This window comes from Eubalaena glacialis, chromosome 15, assembly GCF_028564815.1.
Source record: "Eubalaena glacialis isolate mEubGla1 chromosome 15, mEubGla1.1.hap2.+ XY, whole genome shotgun sequence".
Taxonomy (NCBI): Eukaryota; Metazoa; Chordata; class Mammalia; order Artiodactyla; family Balaenidae; genus Eubalaena; species Eubalaena glacialis.
Genome location: NC_083730.1, coordinates 71827279 through 71847591, shown reverse-complemented (window position 1 = coordinate 71847591; position 20313 = coordinate 71827279). Strand labels below are relative to the sequence as shown.

Sequence of the window (20313 nt, the reverse complement as noted above, 5' to 3'; positions counted from 1 at the left end):
TTATCATGTTCTTATAAAATGATCCAAAGGCTCCAAAGGCTAGATCTAAGCTGTATTACTTCAGATGATACTTATTTTTAAAGTAAGTTAAGGTCAAAAAGATACAAAACATCTGGTTATAATAAATCAGTCATGGGGATGTAATGTGCAGCATGATGACTACAGTTAGCAATACTGTATTGTACATTTGAAAGTTGCTAAGAGAGACGATCCTAAAAGCTCTCATCAAAAGGATGTGTGGTGATTCATGTTAACTAGACTTACTGTGGTGATTTCACAACATACACAAATATTGAATCATGTTGTACACCTGAAACTAAATGTTATATATGTCAATTACATCTCATTAAAAACATAATAGCTTAAATATGTAAAGTTCATCTCACAATTTCAAAATTCTGTGCTAAAAATACAAACTGCAGAGTCTCAGTTCCAGCTTTTCCTACAGTTGCCAACACCCACAGAAAGTTTAAACATTTCCCATCCTATTCAATGATATGCATTAATGAGATAGATTAGGAAATACTTCCCATCAAATCCAGGACATTGTCACGAAGTGAGATAAATTACAGGTGGGTTTCTCCCTACTAATGACTCTGATAGACCATATATAACTTGGGGATTAAAGATAGTTTGAAAAATAAAAGTTTTTACATCTTTAAGGTAGGGATCCTGAAATGTCACACAGCACCAAACATAAAAAAGTTATTGTAAAATTTTCACAGGCTCCACTTTCAACCCCAGTATTAGGATACAATTTATTCTAATTCTTAAAATAATTTTTCTTTTTTGCTCCCTGGAATGCTGTTACATATATATTTAAGACATACTATGAATTAAAATAATTCATTAACACTTAAACAGAAAATAAAATGTGTCTGGACTGGAAGCCAACCAACAGACAAACATAATACATGCAAGGTGGCGATCTGTTCCTCTGAATAAATCTAATCATGCAATCTATCCTTCAGGGAATAGGGGGAAATCAGCTGGGGAGTAGTCACCTGAAATACCTTTGAGAAGGTGAGCAACTATTATTAAGGCTTGACACAAAATAATGTAAAATAAAACAAAGCGAAACCTTTCCCAAAATCACATAAAGAAACGGGACATGGATCTGCGAATGGCACCTGAAGCAGTTTTCCATTAGCACCTTATTGTGTGTGATGTTAGAAAGTTTGAGGGTTAAACAAATGAAAACACCTAAAGGGTTAACATTACAGGGTTAGACAAGATGGAAAGCAATTCCCATGCAAGAATGAGCAGGATAGTCAAACCTGTACTGGTCCCTTCTACTGTGGAAAGCACAAAACAAAAAGTAGAGGGCACACTATCAGATGAAGCAAACAGATGTGAAAATCAGTTTGATTTTTAAGCAGCTCAGTTTAAGAAGGCTCATTCTTTCCCAGTATTAGCATTAGCACAATCTCTTATATATTCTCCATTTTGTCGTGAGATTACTCAATACACTGTATAAAATAGTTAGAAGGAAAAGTTCTTTTTTCCCTTGGAATTTATCCCACCCACATTCTATTAGAGATCCCTCAAGGAGAATATAAGGAAAAGGAAAAAAAACAAAACAAAAACCCCCAGCTCCTCCTAAGAACAAAGAATTCCCAAACGCCAAGGTATCAACCAGAATATACACCCAAGAGCACAAGTAACAAGCTTCTTAGCAAACACCCTAGCTAATGTAACCCCAAAGTCTCTCTAGAGTCTTACCAGTGGGAGGCTGTCCATAAGAAGTTGCATAGGCGGTCTGCCCATAGGTTGCAGTGGTCTGAGCCTGGGTATAGCTGACATCAGTGGGCTGTCCATAGGTTCCGTAACTTTGTTGCCCATATGCCTGCTCAAAGAAAATGGATTTAAGGACTTCATATATGAATCTTGTATTTTCGCAATAAAATGGACTGACTTCTAAGTTCCTAAATTGGAAAAACAAAGTCAAAAATATGCTTTCTAATAAAAAGATTTAAAAAAAACAGACAAGTGATCGCAGTATCATGAATGCTTGTTTCCCCTTATCTAATCCACTCATATTTTCATAAACTACAAAAAAGTTCCTGAGATAATCAGGCAAAACCACAATTTAACGATACAGGAGATTAACAAGATGCCCTCAAATGATTAACAATGAGGGAACAGGTGTATAATTGCCAGCACTTAGTGTAGCAGTTTTAGCAACTGGAAACAAATGCTAGGAAGATAAAATGAACAACGAAAATGAAAATGGGACTAAAATCTGTCAGACAATTTTGAAAACTATATTTTCAGCTTGAGACAAAATTTTAAAAATTATCATACCACTTCAAAGAAAATGAACAAGAACACTGCATATATTCTTAAGACAGCAAGAGCGCTGTCTTTTGAACCCGGACATCAGTAATACTTAAAACCTGGCAAGGAATAAACTGTTTTTTCAGATATTAGCAAGATCACATTCTAGATGTGAATGACCAGTTATGTAAGATCAGCTAGAGGCATCACATTCTGCCTGTCCTATAATGTTTCCATGGCAGAGCTACTATATCCATTTTATGCCACAGACCATTTCAGAATTTGAGATGATATTGAGAACACTAGGTGGCTAATTTCTAGTATCTGTTGGCCTAGACTTCAGAATAGACTCATGTACTAGAAAGAGCTCAAAAGCCCTATAGTTAGGCAGCCATAAGAGCTAACCCATCACTTACTGTGTGACCAGTGGCGAATGGTGTAATATCTATGCACTGCAATTTTTCATCTGCAGAATGTCATAATATCACCTTCCTCTGCAGAACTGCTGTATGATTAAGTTAAATAAATTTAAACACAAAATATGTAGAAGGAACAAGCATGGAGCAAAACACCTAACTTGAGAAACCATACTAGGAAGGAAAGGAGAGCTAACAACTCCCAGTTTGAGGATGGTTTCATTACAAAGGCACTCCCACTGTGAAAGTTTAAACGCCTGTGTATTTTATGATTACAAGCACATTATACTCTTCTACTACCTAATTTCTGAAAAAGATTCATGCTAGCTATTGTTTCAATGGCTGATGGAAATATTTTACTTAGGGATGCAGCCACAAATAATTATCTTAAAGATTACCTGGGTGGTCTGTGCATATCCTTGAGTGGGCTGGGCGGTGTAAGCACTGTAGCTGTAAGAGAAATTAAATGCAAGAACTGAATATAGAAATCCAGATTCCATTACTAAATCCTCTACAATTAAAGGAGGCTCTGTACTCTAAAAAACAACCAATCACACCCAAGGTACTGCTGTAAAAGTCTGACTTACCCCTGCTGGGCTGCAGCTTGGCTGTAGGTACTGTAATCTAGAGAAAACAAGGAGAGAAAATAGTGTGAAGCCAACGTTTACAAGGAGAAAGGAGAAAAGGGGGGAAGGCATTCAGGTGGCAGGAAGATGAATTTTAAAAACTGTACTGAGGGACTTTCCTGGTGGCACAGTGGTTAAGAATCCGCCTGCCAATGCAGGGGACACGGGTTCGAGCCCTGGTCTGGGAAGATCCCACATGCCGCGGAGCAACTAAGCCCGTGCGCCACAACTACTGAAGCCCGTGCGCCACAATTACTGAAGCCCGTGTGCCTAGAGCCCGTGCTCCGCAACAAGAGAAGCCCCCGCTCGCCATAACTAGAGAAAGCCCACAAGCAGCAATGAAGACCCAACACAGCCAAAAATAAATAAATAAAATAAATATATTTTTAAAAACCCCAAAAAACGGTATTGAGAGGACCTACAGGACAACACAGGTCCAAATGAGTACCTCTTATCTTTCAACACCAAACTAAAAAAACCTGAGCCAGTTAAACAGAAAATCTGAACAAAGTGCCAGCTAATGAGGTCAAGATCATCTGATTTGGCAAAGATACTTTGCATGTTCCCATGACTACAAACTTCCCTTAACTGTAGGCTGTCATTTCAAATATATGATCATCATCCTAAAACTAACAGGAGAACAAGATAAACTCAAGAGGATCCGAAGTTTTACCTTCATATAAAAAGGAGGCATGCAACAATATAACGTTTAACACCAGAATGGTTACATCAGAAGCTACATCTCCTCAAAAACTAGTTAAAAAAAAAAAAAAATCACTCCCTCACTTTAGCAAGTTAGACCAACCATAATTCCCTAGGAGGACTGTGAAATGAAATGGCAGAAAACAAGAGGACAGTCATCTCAATCCAGTGTTCTAAAGGGTTTGCTGACTGTATGAGGGTTACATCTGTAGAATAATTAAAAAACTAGACACATTGTAAGTACCAGTGAAGCAGTCAAGGCAGAATCATGATAACTGGCAGAGGAGAAAGCATTTAATCTTTTGGGGAATAACTTGGTTTTAGGTAACATCATCTTTTTAAACTCAAGTGATTTCAACTTAAAAAAAAAAAACAACTTTTCTTTCCCTCTCCTCTCTAAGTAAAGCTTCCTACAACTTTCCTTTTCATAAGAAATTTACAACACGCACAAAAAAGGACTAAAAAACGAAACAAAAAAACCCCTCTGGTCCACTGAGGCATCTGCAAGTAGTGAAAACAGAAAATAAAATGGTTAATAGGTTTTCATGGCACTACTGAATCAAACATATATTTTTAAAGAAGTTAAAGTAATTATTTTTTAAAACTCCTGCCCAATTCTTTGCTCTCCACAAGAACTATGTATCTTATTCTATGTTAGAAGGCAACACTGTCATTAAGGCAGACCAAAGGGTCCTTTCTTTTCCAATCAGAAAATAGTCCCTCATCTGAAAGCAATAGTTGACAGCTCTTCGTGGAGGGGTTTCTAACCCCACTCCATTCAAAGCCTGCTTCACAGTTCACCTGGCCTGCCCCCAGAGCATTTTGCTGAATCCATCTCTTTAACTTGGCTCATTCTTCATCTCTATATACTTCACTTGACCACTTTCCTTCCTCTGTACACCCTTAACTCAGAACCCTGAATCATCAACATTATCAAATCAATGGCCAAAGGCTATGCATAATGAACAAATTGATTTGTTCAAGACAATCTTAGCTCTGTATGTGACATATAAAAAATTAAATGCAAATCACTTCTTCCATGTTGTAGTTACAAAATAAACATACCAATGAAGCATCAAAAATCAAATATTTCAAACTACCTTCTGCAGAGGCTTCTGTATGAGAAATGATTCTAAATAGCTGACATGTAAGCTCAATGTCTGCAAGAGGACTGCTACACAAGAACAGTTATGTAAAACATCAAAGTGGCGAAGCTGACATGAACAAGGAATGATCTCAGATCCATGGGAAAGCAGCTGATTTAGCCCCATATTGGTGGGCTACGGGAAGTAGCAAATATGTTTCATGAGAACTTATGTTACCTACCTACAGCATACAAACATTATATGGCCTCAAAAATCTACAGTTACACATTGGTCAGATTATTTAGCAGTTACGTTTTTTTGTTTTGTTTTTTTAACTCCCAAATCTGCAGCTGAAGACTACACTAAAAATACAGGACAGGTTGAGGAGAGAAGGGGCTGTGACTGGGGCGGGGCGAGGGGGAGCCTCCAGAGTGCTGACAATGTTCTATTTCTTGGTCTGAATGGTGGTTACTTGGGAGTTCGTGTTGTAATTCTTCGTTAAAGTGGACATATACTCTAGGTACTTTTCTATATATGCTACACATGAGGAGAGGAGGAAAAACAACTAACATTACCCAAGGTGGTGGCTTTTAGATACTTTAAGGCAGTCACGATCGAAACTGCAGAGATTCAGAGCTTCAGACTACATCATGAGTTAAAGTCACTACGGGACAACTTTGTGGGAGCCAAAATACTTTGCTGTAAGGTCAGAAGCTGAAGGCTGAAAAAGCTCTTAAAAGGTCTAGCCTAACCCCTTCATTTGGACTGAAAGGAAACCAAAGTCCAGATAAGTTAATGACCCCCCAAAGGGCCCCCAGCCAGGCCTACTACTGTGTCTACATAATCCACAATTGTAATTCTAATATAGTATGTGGTGGTTACCAGTAAACAGAGCTTGAGCAAAGCAGAACGAAAAAGGGGCAAGTCCAGCCACACACAAATTTGAACACACACATATTTACTCCCCAAACGTTAACAGGGAAGGGAGAGTAGCACTCCCCCTTACAAAATCCTAACACTGCAGGGAAGAGGAAGGTGGAAAGGGCTCTGAGGAAACCATTTCCCACCAAGATGTGTCTAAGACTGTGGTTATTTCAGAGTTCTTTCTTCTAGGGGCACTCTGTACCCTGGCACTAACAGCCAGCATCTACCTGCTTGTTTACTGACAACATAGTTGCGGAGAGTTCTTAAACTGTCATTCCGTTGCTGGATTCTGGACCCTTTCCAAATTAAAACTCTGAAGGACCCAGAGCTTTTCCCATTTTCCATCTTCTCCAACTGCCTCTTAAGGCCTGGAGTGAGGCTGCCTAAGAACACCCCCGGAGGCAAAAATGCCCCACTCGACCAATAACCACAAGTTAGTGCAGGAACAGGCTGCAAACTGCAGGTCACGTTTAGGCTACTCTCTTACACACTCCGGGCGTCAAGGAACACCCCAAACATCATATTGCAGCTCCCACCCCGGGCTTTCAAAGTCCAGTCCGCGCCTCCTTCCGCTCTCTTCTATCAGTCCACGAAATAAACAAGCCTCTCGGCTTAACCTAAGCGAATAAACGTGCGAAACGATTACTTAAGTATAATTCAGACGCCGACTGGGGCCTTTTGTTTCCCCTAAGTCGAAGACGCCAGAAATTTCTTTCGGTGGGAATTTCTGGCCACACGATCCGGGTTGGCCTTATACAAAAAATCTCCCTCGCCGTCTGCTTAAAAATGGCCCTGGGAATTGATTTTTGGGGCGGTAAGGAGAATTAATAATGGTAAAAAGCCAATCCCGAAGAGGCAGCCGATTGGGGGGCTGTAAAGGAGCGGGGGGGGGCACTCCGTCTAAAGCCCAGTTCGGGCAGAAGTTCGGCTTGGGGGTTGGAGCCCGCCGAGGAGACAGCTTGGCGGCCCCGGACGCCCCAGCCGACCCGGCTTTAAGAATGACGGGGCTCCCGCTCATAGGTCGGCGCCCCTCGGCTCACAAATCCGCGAAACCTTTTTTGTTTATTTGCTTTTTTCCCTCGTTTTCTCGGTGAGGCAGAGGAGCGCTCGGGCTTGGACTGCCGCCCTGGAAATGGGGTTGGGGTGGGGAGAGTTAGAGGGTCAGCGGGCCTGCGGCTTCTCGAGCCGCCGCCGGCCCCCCCCTCCGGTTTCGGGGTGTCGGGCCCGAAGCCTAGCCGAGCCCTCCCCCCACCCCCACGCGGGGCCCCAGGGGCCGCAGGCCCCGCCCACGTGGCGGGCTGCCCAGGGTGCGGGGCCCGACGGCCACCACACAATGGAGACCAAAGCAGGCCCCGCGCGTACCCGCCGCCTCGAGCCCCCCGCGCGCGCGGGGGGCGCCGGAAGGTTCCAGAACTGGCCTGCCCAGTTGGGGGAGGGGAGGGAGCGGAGGGGGACGCCGGCCGTCGAGCTTCTCGAGCCGCGACGGGTACCTCACGTCCCTCTCTGCAGGTCCACTCAGTCGTCCCGGCCACCCCGAGAAACAAGCGGCCCCCAATTTGGGCATCCTAGCAGTCGCCGGAGCGACCGCAGTTCCACCATACTCACCCGTGGACGCCATTTTCTCTCTCCTTCCTTCTCGTTCTCTCAACGTCCGTCTCCCTCTCGCTTTCCCTCTAGGCGCCGCACTGCGCAGGCGCGAAACCTGCAACCTCGGGCGCTACCATCGGGCCAGGCCACGGGGGTGGGAAAGGGAGGGACGAACCACAGCTTTCTCGCCCTTCGCGCCCGCAACTCTAGTCCTAATCCTCTCTAAAGATCACCGGATGTGACGTGAGGGCCAAAATAGCACCGCAGGGGCGGGAGCGGCTGGCGAGCGGATCTTGGTAACAAGTCGGAGTGATTCTCCGGTCGATGCTAGGTTGTTTGGAATGGTTACTCCCGCTGGCTCTAGGGACCGTCTCTGAAGAGTCGGCCTTGGAGGGAAACGGAGGCCGGCGGGAGGGCTGGGGGAAGGGACCGGGGCCTAGAACAACTGCTGACTAATCGGCGGGCGGCGGCGGCGGAGGAGGAGGGGGTGGCGTGCCGACCGGTCAGCCCGGGTCACGCGCCCGAGGGCGAGCAGAATGGGCTCGGGGCGCTCGGGTGTCGGCGGGAGGCTAGAGTACCGACTCCCAGCCAAGGGCTCCACTCGGCCTTCTGGGGCGGGGGGTGCGCTGCGCCGTGAGTACCCCAGACACGTGGCCCGGTCCGCGGGGGAGGGGGCCAAGGCCGGTGGGCTGGATGGGAGGCTCCGAACGTAGCGCCCGGCCCGAGAGCCCCCCAGTAACGGTCGAGGTTGAGAAGACCCTTTAATCACCTCTCATCCAACAACCTTGTTTTTACAGAAGGGGAAACTGAGACCCAAGGACTTGGGGTACTTTTCCTAAAGTCACAAAGCTGAGCCCCACCCACACCCTGGGACCCCCCCCCCTCCACACACACACACACACACACACACACACACACACACACACTCTCCATCACCCGGAAGAATTGTCCCCGTCCTGTCTTACCATTCTGTCCTCCCGGCTTCCCAGTAAGGTAGGCAGAGCCTGATGCTGCACAGCCCCGTTTTATAGATAAAGAGACTGAGACCTGGAGCGTTCAGATCCCAGTTCGGCTGGTCCATGAGCAAGTCTCTCACTCTTGCTAAAGTACACGGGGTGGGGTGGGGGGATGGTTGTGAGGGTGCAGGAGAAGGCTGGCAGTGGGTGCCTTGGCTCCCCGCAAGGCTGGCACCTGGCTGACTTCTTGGATTCAACCCAGTCTCCCTAGGCAGATGCCCACGCCCAGTGAAGGGCAGGACTCACCAAATCCTTCAGCGGGACCTGGAGCAAAGCTAGTGTCTTTCTTTCAGTGAAGACACATAAAGCACGAGCTATGTGCTAGGAGCACCCTGGGGAACTTGACCATGAGTAAGAGGAGCACCCCTCCTCCCCCAGTTCAGACCACCTGCCTAGAGAAAAACAGGCCAAGCGGTGCTCACTGTATAGGGTAGGCTCCAAGATGTGGAGGGACCAGAGGAGGGGAAGGGGACCTTTGAGCTGAGCTTCAAAGGGTGAATAGGAGTTTGCTGTTAGAGAGACGAAGGGAAGGACGTCACAGGCAGAGGAGTTTTCTGTATTTTTCCTGCAGGAAACTGGCGGGTGGGTTTTGATGCCAAGGATGCCCATGACAAGGGAGCTGATGAAGCAGCCTTCTTGTCTCTGGAATTTTGCTTCCTGCCCTATAAAATCAGCTCAGTGGGAGTCCTGAGACAGGCTAGGGTACAGGAGTGAGGGGATTCCAGCAGGGCCTAGAGGACAGGCTGGATGTGAGGAGGGAGAATGGGAGAGAAAGCCTTGCCTCATGGGCAGGAAATTGGCACATTTGAGGGCTGGAGCAGCTGCTTCCATGTTCAGGCTTCCCCTTGTTGGGGACAGCCAGGATGGCTACAGTTTATCCAGCAGGAGCTGTGGGACTGCCTGAGTCCATTCCTTTTTCTCATTCTATGAGGAATGGATTTTCTTAATCCCCAATTTACAGATGAGGAAGGAGAGGCTCCAGATTTGCCCAGGGAGAGATACACAGCAGGAAGAAGTGGAGTGGATACTGAAACCTTTCTGTGAAAGGGAGGGTAGGGTCAGAGGGGCTGTGGTCGGGGCTCGAGGAAGGGGACGTCTCTGTCCAGTGCCACTGTGTGCACTCAGGGTGTGAGACTCCTGTTGCCTCTCCTCCAACCCTTCTGCTCCACCCCCTCTCTAATCTGCCTGCCCTTTGGCTGGCCTTACCCCCTCTGTCAAGGGCAGCTCAGGCCACCTGGAGCTCTAAGTCAGTGGAGGGGAGGAGGGAGGGAGGAAGGTGGCTGGTCTGTAGCCCGAGGGAAGAGGGAGGCAGAGGAAAGCTGGAGATGGCCCTGAATTTGCCCTGGGGGGGCTGCAGAAATCCAAAAAATTTTGGGAGTCCAGGGCCCCCGTTCAACTTCCCATTCCCCGTGCTTCCCACTCCAGGCTCCTTTCCAGGGCCCATCAGGGCTCAGGGACCTTTTGGCCTGGCCTCTTCCCATCCTCACACATCGGTGGGATGGCAAGATGGCTAAACACATGGTTAGGCTCTGAGGTCCTCTACGGCCAAGTTGCTGCACCCGCCTCTCCAGCCTCAGTTTTTATTTCTGTAAAATTGTGCTGTTGGTATGGTAGCCGAAAGGAAGTCAGATAAAAGCTGCGATAATAACTGTTGTTATTGTTTTCCTTTACCCCTAGCACACAGCCCCAAGACCACCTTTGATCACCTTCAGACAAGCTATGCATGCCAGAGGTCCCCCTGGCCTACTGACCCCGGCGCTGCCTCTCGCCTCCTCCGTCCTGATGCTGCTCATGAGCGGCCTGTGGCTGCTGGGAGCCGGCCCCAGCCTTGTCCTGGCCCCAGAGCTGCTGCTGGACCCTTGGCAGGGTGAGGGCCAGCCACATGGGCCTTGGAGGAGGCAGGAGACTTGCTGTAGGGCCGGAGACCAGTTGGCAGGAGCAGCATGCATCCTGCAGTTGTCAGGCAAGGACAGGACCCAGGGCCCCGGGGAAGGTCAGCCTTGGACGGGAGCATGCCCAGCTCAACTACAGCCAAGAAGGGAGGGCCGAGGACCTGGGCAGAGGGGCCAGCACAGGGGTGGGAGCCTGTGAGTAGGAATTCTTTTCAGACGGCTCCCCTTTCTGGTGGCTTTCCCTTAAAATAAACTAAGACTTTCAGTTAAGCCCCAAAACAGGAAGGAGGCACTAGAGGTTTGAGGAGTGACCCCAGCTGAACACCTGTTTCCCAAGAATGACAGCTTCCATTTACATTTGAGGAACCCAAATGATGCTCACAGAAGTGAAGTGACTTATCCATGGTTGGTTGTTCTTAAGAAGACCGAGTGTTGGGTCTGGCTTGTTCTACTTAAAGGAGCAGGGGGGCGGTCACAGTGTTTGGAAGCCCTTGGTCCCCACCACCAGTGATTAAACTACTGGCAGTGGGCAGACTTTGGTTCCCAGGGAGGGGAGGCTGGCTTAGTGGGCGGCCCTGGTGGAGGGTGTTTCCCCATCTGGCACACCTGGGCCAGCCTTGGGGGTTAGGGGCACTAACCTGGCACATAAGCCCGTTCTCTCTCCCAGCGCACCGGCTGCTGACACATGCCCTGGGCCACAAGGCCCTCCCAGGGCTGCTGCTGAGCCTGCTGCTCCTGCCCACGCTGGGCTGGCGGCAGGAGTGCCACCTGGGCACACTGCGGTTCCTGCATGCCTCCACCCTCCTCGCCCTGGCCTCCGGGCTGATGGCTGTGCTGCTGGCAGGCCTCGGGGTGTCCAGTGCAGCCGGGGGCTGTGGATACATGCCTGTCCACCTGGCCATGCTGGCGGGGCAGGGTTACCACCCTAGACGGCCCCGTGGGGCACTGCCACCATGGCTCCTGCCGTGGCTGCTGCTCGCCCTGACACCACTGCTCAGCTCCGAGCCGCCCTTCCTGCAGCTCTTCTGCGGCCTCCTGGCTGGCCTGGCCTGTATCCTTTGCCTGGGCCCAGGGCTCGTGTGGACGTGTGGGTTGTGTGGCTGGGCCCCCAGGGTGCCTGGGAAGGAATTGGCACAAGGGGTCGGGCCCCCACATTCACACACATCCCAGCAGCGTCTCCAAGTCCTCCTCTCGCCTGGCTCTGGGCTGGGGACTGGGGGCTTGTGGCCATGTAGAGGTACCAATTACAATTTAAAGGAGAGCCTGGGAGCTGAGGGGCCCAAGGAGGCACTTAATCTGGACGTCCCAGTGGAGGTGGGTCTACGCCGAGACCATGCAGAAGGAGGGGTTCAGGTGACGAGAAGTGGAAAAGGAGAGCACGGGCCTGGCAGACAGTACAGAGGGTGTAAGGACCAGGGTGAGTGTGAGCCTGCGACTTTCCTGGCACCAAAAGGGGGAACGACCTGCAGCCGGTGATGCAGGTGTGTTAAACACAGACTTTTGCTCGAAAGACGCTTAATGCCTGTCGGGGACAACAGTGCAGTCAGAGGGAACAGTGGGTGCAGGCTGACCCTGGAGTCGTTTAGGATTGGGGACACCCGGCTGAATCCTGGAGAGGGGAGCATGTCGCCCTGGCTGGGGCAGGGCCCAGGGGTGGGCCTGGTGTCACAGGCCTGAGCAGGCACACAGGCCTCAGGGGACAGCGGGCAGGGGGCGGCTGAATGGGGATGAGACAGGTTTTGGGATGAGGCACATCTGGCTCTGCCTCTCGTTGTCTGGGTAGCTTCAGGCAGGGCCCTCTTCCTCTCTGAGCCTCCGCTGCTGACGAGGGTGATGACACCTCCCTGGCAGGGCCACAGTGAGGAGACAGGAGGGAATTCCCATCAGACACTTGGCACAGGGCCTGGCATGTGGCGCGGGCTCACCCCTGGCTGGATGTGGTTTTCCTTGACCGGCCGCCCTGCCCTGGGCAGACAGACGCGGCTGGGGCCTTCTGGTGGCTAGAGATCTCCGAGCAGCGGCTGCAGGCACTGCAGGAGGGTGTCCTGTGCAGGGCCCTGGCGGGGTGCTGGCCACTCCAGCTCCTTCCCACCCCAGGCAGCCAGGCTGAGCTGCCTGTTACCCATCCTGCCGGAGTGAGGTGAGGGTGATGCCGAGGACACTGGCCCCGGTGGTGGAAGCCATGCCGGTGGCTGGCAGTCAGGCCTTCTTCTGCTTCTGCCCCTCCAGGCCACCCACCCCTGGACCTCCTTACATGGCCTCCCCTAGCCTCTGGCCCCTCAGCGAAGGCTCAGCCCCGCTCCCGCCAGGCGTGGGGCCTGTGCAGCCGCTCTGGGAGGGCTCCTCAGAGGTGGGACTGGCCTGGTCTGGGCCCAGCTTCCCCCCAGGGACCCCGCTGTGGGCAGCCCTGGACGAGCAGATACTGCAGAAGGGGATCCAGGCCTCGCTCCTTGAGGGGCCAGTCCAGGGTCCCGAGAGCCCACTCCGGCTGCCTAAGTCCTCTGTCTCCTCCCTGCGGTAAGGTGGGGTAAGTAGGGGTGGGGTCCCCTGGTGTGGGGGCTGGAGGCGGCCCTGACACTCCCTCCCTGTCCCCTCTTCCCACAGGCTGCAGCAACTGGAGCGCATGGGCTTCCCCACGGAGCAGGCGGTGGTGGCCCTGGCAGCCACGGGCCGTGTGGAGGGTGCCGTGTCACTGCTGGTTGGTGGGGAGGTGGGCACCGAGGCACTGGTGACTCAGGGGAGGGGTGGGCTCACCCACCCTGAGGGTCCTGGGCCCCCCTAGCACAGGCAGACTCTCAGGTGAGAAGAAGCCTGGCCTGTGGGTGGGAAGTCGGAGCCCAGGCCCGTCTGCTGAGAGTCAGGGTGGGTTCAGGGGCGGCCCCCCAGCATCCTGCCCTGGTACTGTTTAGAATAAAAACCAGTTCACTTTTCAACCTGGACCTCCTTGGAGGCAGCAGTTGTGTCTGACTCTTCTACGTTAGCATCAGGGGGATGAATGAATGAATGAAAGAATGAACGAGCAGTGAACGAACAGCCGACTGCAGGAGAGCAGCTCCCTGATGTCCAGAGACGCAGTGTTACCGAGCTTCCGCCTCAGGGTTTTTGTTGGGCTGGACCCTCTGCCAAGGCGCATTTGTCATCTGTTTCCCAGCTAATTTCTACCCATCCTCAGGTCTTGGCCTACACGGAGACCTTCCTCCAGGAAGCCTTCCCTGATTCGCCAGGAACAGCATGCCGTCACTGCCCACAGCCCCCTGTGTCCCTGCTGGACAAGGGCCAGTTCAGTCCGTGTCCTCAGGCCTGGCCCAGGGCAGGCTCTGAGGCCGGTGGCTGGGCCCTGCGGGGCCCCCGGGGGCAGGAAGCAATGTGGGCGTGCTGTGGGGGAGAAGCTTCCTCAGCTTTGAAGAAGCAGCTCCTCCCTCCTGGCCCCTCTCAGTCCTTGCCCCCTCCCAGGGAGGGGAGGTGTAGCCAGAGCCTAGAGGGCAGAGGGTGGGGCATGGGTGTGAGTCGCCGATGGGAACTCTGCAAGGCAGAGGGGCCGGGAAGCTGGACTTTGAGGAGCAGTACAGGGGGCTGTAGGTCCCGGAGCGGCCTGTGCTCTGGTCACCCGTGAGGCTGTACCCCAGGCCAGGGCCAGAGTGGAGGGGCCGCAGAGACCGACCCTGCCGTTGGTCACCAGCCAGGGGCCAGAAACAGACTGGGAAACCTGAGGACTACACCATCAGTCTCATTTTACAGGTGAGGAAACAGGCTCAGAGAAGGGAAGCTGCCCCGAGGTCTGGTAGCTCCTGCTGGACACCTGGCCAGGGGGTGGGGATGGCCTGACCCTCTGTTCTGCTCACCTACCCCCATTCCCCAGCTGCCCAGGTGATGGCCAGGGGAGCCCTGGCCTCACAGTCGTGCTTTGCAGGTGGACAGTGAAGGCCACTGAGAAGAGAGGCTGCTGGCCCTGCCCGGCTGCCCCTCATCTAAGCACACACTGAGACCAGGCCGGTGGGCAATGAGGCTGGGGGCCTTTATTGGCTGATACACATCTACCTCCTGGTGTCTGTCACAAGCCGTTGTGGGAGCAGGTGGCCCCTCCCTCTCCATGCCCCCTCCGCCTGGGACATGAGAAGGACTGAGGGTTCAGGGGTCAGAACTGAGACAAGGAGCCCTGAATGTCCAGTCAGATCAGGTAGCTTGACCTCAGGGCCAGGAACCCAGCACCAGAAAACAAGGAGACAAGGGATACAGGTGGGCCCCCCAGGTTTGGCTGGGGAGTGGGGAGGTGAGACTGCCCGCTCTCATCATCCCTGGGTGTGCTGAGGGCCGGGCAGAGCCCCAGCTTCCAACTCCCTCTGTTGCTTGGGGCCTGGATGGCCGGGCAGTTGATGAGAAGACAGAAGCTCCGAACTTGCCGCCCCTCCCCACAGGCCTGCATCACCCCATTTCACAGAGGGAAACTGAGGCCCAGGGCCCTGAGCAAGGCCTCACCTCTTGCCTGGACCACAGCTCCTTCTCAGGCTCCAGTCCCTGCTCAGCCTCATAGGAGGCAGATGCGCACGGGGTGCCAGGACCAAGACATGCCCACCCCAAAGGCCTAGGTGGCAGAAGGGACCCTGAGGATATTAATAAATACGGATGGCGGACCTTGGAGGCAGCTGGCCAAGTCCAGGCTGGGAAGGGAAGCCTGGCCTGGCCCTCCCCAAGGGGCCACCACCACACTCAGTCTCTCTCGTTTCGGCTCCTGTGGGCCACGATCCGGTAGCTGGTGGCGTGTCCTCCCCTCTTGCCCCGCAGGAGGCTGGGGGTGCCCGTGCCGGCAGGGTCTGCCCCTGACCCCTCTGGTTCTGTGGGAGGGAAGGAAAGAGGCCGGGTTAGTGATGTCTGTGTGAGGTGCCCACCTTCCCTTGGCCCTCTGGGGGGTGGGGGGTGGGGCTCTCTGCCCGAGTCTGAGAGGCAGAGGTGTGTGAAAAGAAGGAGGTCTGCAAAGCTGGTTAGTGCCCCTACCCCCAGGAGTTATTAGCCCCTAACCCAGCTAGAACACTCAGGGCCTCTATTTGATTTTCTCTGTCAAGTGGGGATCAATGAACCCACCATGTTTCTGAAATGCTTAGCATGTAGTAGATGCTCCATAAACAGTATAGCTCTTTTTTTTGTTAACATATCTTGGAGCAGAGGTGTGCCCTGAATCATTCCCATTTCAGAGCTGGGTAAACTAAGGCCAGGCATCAGCCTCACTCTTCCTCTCTCCTCAGGTTAGGCCACCTGTAGTGGGGAAGGGTTTAGGAAGGCCAGGCTCTGCCACTGACCTACTGTGTGGCTTTGGACCTCTGTCAGGGCCTCAGTTGTCTCATCTCTAAAACCAGGGGGACAGTTCCAGATACAGAGGCCCTGGCCAACTCCAGTAATTACTGAAGTCAGTTCCGATTTGGCTATGGTGAGATTATGCCCCAACCTGCAAATAAGCTGGCCCCCAAGAGTAAAACCGGATAATTGGCATTCTTCCCACCTGGAAAACTACTCAACCTTCAAAACGCAGATCAGGACCTACCTCTTCCAGGAAGCCTTATGTAACTATCACCTCAGTCCCTCTCAAAGTTAAATGAGGGGTTAGGCAGCTCGGAAGGATGGGTTGTTTTTCCAGGGGGAGGGCCCCAGGATGGAGGACTTGGCTGAGCCTTCGAAACCCTGTTCACAGGAGAGACACTTTGACTCTGGTGAGCACCAGCTTCCCACTGAAGGCAATGCCAGGGAGGGAGCTATACCCTCATACTCATAACTGTCTAGCGCTCTGACCCTGTGTCCCATGCACCTCTGGGCTGAGATTTGGGGCCCTTGGGGCAGACAGGTATCTGCAATCACAGTCAAGGAACATTTCATGCCCTAAAACAGGGAGCATAGGAGGAGGGTAGCTCAAAGCTCAGGTTCCAACATCAGCTCAGGCCAAGTCCTGGCCCCACCATGTCCCAGTTATGTGGCCTTGGGCAAGTCCCAGAACCTTTAAGCCTCATCTGGAATGTGGGGATGACACTCCTGTTGTCACACCCTTGCAGAGTGTTCAATGTGACCAAGAGTGAAAAGTGGTTTTCACAGTAAATGTTGGATTATTATGGTCACTAGGTTGGTGTGTTTTCGACCCAGGGCTCCTGCAGGTCTGGTCACTGTGAGTCAGTCATGAGATGCTGTTCTGACATGATCAAATTCAGGGCCTTGGTTTCCCCCGGGCCCCACTCAGTGCCTAGCAAAGCAGAGGGGTCAGGGAACCTTTGCCGATGGAGCCCAAAGAGCTGGCGCTTTAGAGGCCTGACCTAGGGCGGACCCCTGGCCTCACCACTACTATCCCTATGTCCCGGGGGAGTCACACGAGCCCTCTGAACCTGTGTTTCTTCATCTGTGAAGTGGGCACAGTATCGCCCACCTAGAAAGCTTGTTGCAAGGACTGGAGATGATGGATGTAAATTTCCCGGCCCAGGTAGACTGGATGTGTGACAGCTGTTACTATTATCATCATTATTGATTATAATCTAAACATGAGCCCCATCGGGGTCTTTTGTTAGCACCTGCTGTGTATGATGGGCCAATGGGGAAGGCTCCATCTCCTCTACTCCCCTCCTCCTGGCCACACTGCCAGGTGCCTGGCACTTCCTCCCTGGGCTGCTGGAGACAGAGCCGGCTGAGGGGGGCAGAGCACAGATCCAAGGCCACAGTGTGTCCCTTCTGGCTCCCCTCCCAATCCTCCTGAGAGGGGAATCGGGGGACACCTGACAAGGAGCTGAGCGCCTGGGATTTGGTCCTTGGTCCTTCCTCTGGGAGAGGGGAGGAGGTCTGGGAGATGGTCTGAGTTTTCAGAAGTTGGGGAAGCCCTGGGGCATGGCGAGAGCAGCTTTGGAAGCAGAACCCACACACCTTCCCACCTCTAGGCCTCTGTCCCCACGGGGGCTGCCCTCCCACCTCTTCCTCCTGGCACACTTGTAGGGACCTTCCATGACTAATGCAAGGGTCCCATCTTCCAGGAAGGCTTCTCCTCACACACATCCTTTGGTGCTCCTGTACCCAATGGCCCTCATCTCTATAGATGCTGAGGATTGCCCACCACCCGATGGGCAGCTCCCCAAGGCGGGTACCCTGAGATCTGCCTCAGACCCAGCCTGCAGTAGGTGTGCCCTACAGTTTTGCCAAATGAAGGCGGCTTGGCTCTAACCTTGGCTCTCCTTCCTGCTGGGGGCCTCAATTTCCCCATCTGTAAAATAGATGGGAGGTTGGACATGATGTCTGAGGCTGTGTGCACTGATGCGCTAGGACTGGGCTGAGAGATGGGGCAGCTGGGAGAAGGGCTGGGGCCTCTTCACGGGTAGATGAGGAACAGGGTGGCCAATCCCTGACTCTCTCCAGGGCCAGCCACAGGCTCCAGTTTAATGTGGAGAGACCTCCTTAGGACCACTGTGACAGCCAGGTGGTGTCTAACCTCCTTCCGTGCCTCCCTGACCTACTTTCGAGGACCTTCTCAAATGGGACCCTGCCAGATCTTCTAGCCTCTGTTCTCACCCTCAGCAACCTCACGGAACTGTCCCTCTAGGTTCTCTCTGGTCTCCTGGCTTTTGTCCATGCTGTTCCTCTGCCTGTTCACTTGCCCCCGATCGTTGCCTTTCAGGTCTCCACTTAGACGCCTCCTCCTCCAGGAAGCCCTCCTGAGATGCCCTCTGCCACCCCCCAGCCTGCATCAGGAGCACTTGTGGGCTTTGGTGGCCACCTGTATTCACTCCACTGTGGTATTCCTCACCCTAGGTTTAACGCCCAGTTCCAGGGCTTCCCCCCAGCACCCTAAGCTCCATGACAGCAGGACCCTGTCTGTCTTATCTGTTGGAGACTGTGCCAGCGAGGTACCTGGCACAGAGCAGGTGCTCATTCACTCAAGAACTAGTTACCAGAACCTCCTCTGTGCCAGACACCGTCTGCTGGCCGGATGGAAGGGCCGAAGAGTGGCTGTCTGCTAGTGTGGATCCAGTATTGGGAGGTGCCTTCTGTGTCCCCAGGCCCTTCCCAGGCCCTTCCTGGCAGGGGCTGCCCCTGCCTGCCCACCCTGCCGTTACCTGGCCAGATGATGGCTTCCAGCAGGGTGACCCGTCTGGCCAGGAGCTCCAGCTGAGCCTGCTGCTGCAGGAAGCTCTGTAAGCTAGGAGCCTGATGGGAGATCGAGAAGAGCAGACGGTGCGTGTCCGGCCTCCAGGGGCTGGGCTGGGCACCGAGGGTGGGGGGTGGGGCCAGTTTCCGCTGGCTTCCGGGCAGGAGCCTGGGCGTGAGTCTCTGTTGGGAACTTGGCTGCTCCTTCTAAGTGGGGACGGGACTCGCTTGGCTCCTCAAGTGACCAGATAGGTGGAGAACTAGTGGGTGAATGCCTGGGGGAGGGTCTCTCAGGCCACTAAAGGGGGACCCTGGGGCCAGGATGGCCTGCCCAGTGAAAGCCTCTGGGGTCAGAACTGGTGGGCGGTACATTACCCAGAGTCCCCTGGGACCTGAGCCTGGCTCTGTCACCCACAGTCCCCTGCACTTCTGGAGTCTAGCCCCATGACCTGTTGTCCTGTGGGCCTGCAGACTGGCTCTGTTCCCCACAATTTCTCTTGAGCTGAGGCCTGACTGGGGTCTGGATTCATTACCCATAATCCTCCTGGGGGCCTGGGCTCTGACGTTATTACCCACAACCCCCTGCACTGTTGCAGTCTGGCTCTGTTACCCACAATCCCCTGCAGCTCTGGAGTTTGGCTCCATTGCCCATAATTCCTTTCAGACTCGAAATCTGTCACCTCTGGTTCCCCTGCAGGCCTGGAAACCACATTACCCACAATGTCTGGAGCCCCAGGTCTTACCACAGGGGTGGGGGCCTGGGTTTCTAGGGCCACCCCCTTCACCTGTGGACAAGGGACCAGTCATTGAGAGATGGGTGGTCTTGACCTTTCAGGTTCCCACCTGGAGAAGGGCAGGTACCTTATCCAGCCTCTTGACTGGACCCAGGCAGCTCCACCCTGGAGGGCCTGGGGAAGCCTGGCAGGCGGGGGCTGGGCTGTCTGTCCGTCTGTCTGTCTCTACTCACCATAGAGCCCAATCATTGTTTCCAAGATTAAAACCCTCTCAGCTAAAATCTTCAAAGCCTCGCGTAGTTGGTGCAACCCCTCCCCCTGTGGAGGAAAGAGACAGATGCAGCCGTGAAGGGGGCAGGGGAGGGGGCCCTGCAAAGCTTGTTGGAGGCCCATGCCCCACCCTGGACATGCACCTGCAGCTCCACACCACCTGCCACAGCCCAGGGCCCACGGACAGCCGGGACAAGACCAGGAGAGGATGGGAGGGGGACAAGGCAGGCGGAAGCAACCTCCTCAGTAGGATCCCACCCAGCTGGCTGCTCTTTCCTCACACCACTGCAAATCCTGCTGCACTGGGGGCGGGGAGAGGCCAGTCTGCAGGGGCGGCACTGCTGTCCCAGAGCCTGCCACAGAACCTGCCCAGAGGTTGCCACAGAGCCCCGGCCCCTCCTCCATCTCTGTTGCCTGAAACCAGTTGTTCTCACATCATCTGCATGATTCCTGCCACATCCCTGGGCCACCTGTACTCTTCTTTACTTAACAGTCTTTAAACTGACTCAGTTTTGCCTTAAATACTGTATTTGTCTCACCCTAATTAACTCCATTGGTGGGATCAGGCTACTTACCGATGTCCTTCCCTCGCCTTCACTTCTTCCCAGTGTCTGTCTGTCTGTCCTTTCCTCCCCCAGCATAGGGTCCATGGTCTTGCCAAAACTCCACACTCCCTCA

General features: G+C 53.0%; 3 protein-coding genes across 16 annotated transcripts in view; 1 reads left to right on the top strand and 2 right to left on the bottom strand.

Annotated features, from left to right (window-relative positions):
* EWSR1 (EWS RNA binding protein 1) overlaps positions 1 to 7719 on the bottom strand; it is a 28284-nt gene extending 20565 nt beyond the window's left edge. For both annotated transcript variants that reach the window (XM_061168873.1, XM_061168874.1), the window contains exons 1-4: positions 7636 to 7719; positions 3281 to 3317; positions 3092 to 3143; positions 1723 to 1846 (exon numbers count right to left, since the gene is read on the bottom strand). In XM_061168873.1, coding sequence (XP_061024856.1) covers positions 1723 to 1846; positions 3092 to 3143; positions 3281 to 3317; positions 7636 to 7648 — 226 coding nt within the window. In that variant the 5' untranslated portion in view covers positions 7649 to 7719. The remainder of the gene's footprint in view (positions 1 to 1722; positions 1847 to 3091; positions 3144 to 3280; positions 3318 to 7635) is intronic.
* Positions 7720 to 7786: 67 nt separating this feature from the next.
* Positions 7787 to 13458, top strand: RHBDD3 (rhomboid domain containing 3). Of its 8 annotated transcripts, none has more exons than XM_061169642.1 (6): positions 7787 to 7913; positions 10311 to 10500; positions 11193 to 11576; positions 12503 to 12665; positions 12755 to 13042; positions 13130 to 13458. In XM_061169642.1, exons 2-6 carry the CDS (start codon positions 10353 to 10355, stop codon positions 13305 to 13307), a joined length of 1161 nt encoding a protein of 386 aa, XP_061025625.1. In that variant the 5' UTR covers positions 7787 to 7913; positions 10311 to 10352; the 3' UTR covers positions 13308 to 13458. The 8 variants fall into 8 exon arrangements, with proteins under 8 accessions (XP_061025625.1, XP_061025627.1, XP_061025623.1 ...); XM_061169644.1 differs by having other exon boundaries at positions 7787 to 7948; XM_061169640.1 differs by having other exon boundaries at positions 7787 to 7948; positions 11176 to 11576.
* Positions 13459 to 14526: 1068 nt separating this feature from the next.
* EMID1 (EMI domain containing 1) overlaps positions 14527 to 20313 on the bottom strand; it is a 40216-nt gene continuing 34429 nt past the window's right edge. For 2 of the 6 annotated variants that reach the window (XM_061169440.1, XM_061169441.1), the window contains 3 exons: positions 19599 to 19683; positions 18601 to 18664; positions 14527 to 15357 (listed from right to left, as the gene is read on the bottom strand). In XM_061169440.1, the coding sequence (XP_061025423.1) occupies positions 15108 to 15357; positions 18601 to 18664; positions 19599 to 19683 (399 nt within the window). In that variant the 3' untranslated portion in view covers positions 14527 to 15107. Of the gene's footprint in view, positions 15358 to 18600; positions 18692 to 19598; positions 19684 to 20313 lie in introns of those variants that run through there. The other 4 variants (XM_061169444.1, XM_061169443.1, XM_061169445.1 and 1 more) reach the window with 4 other exon arrangements.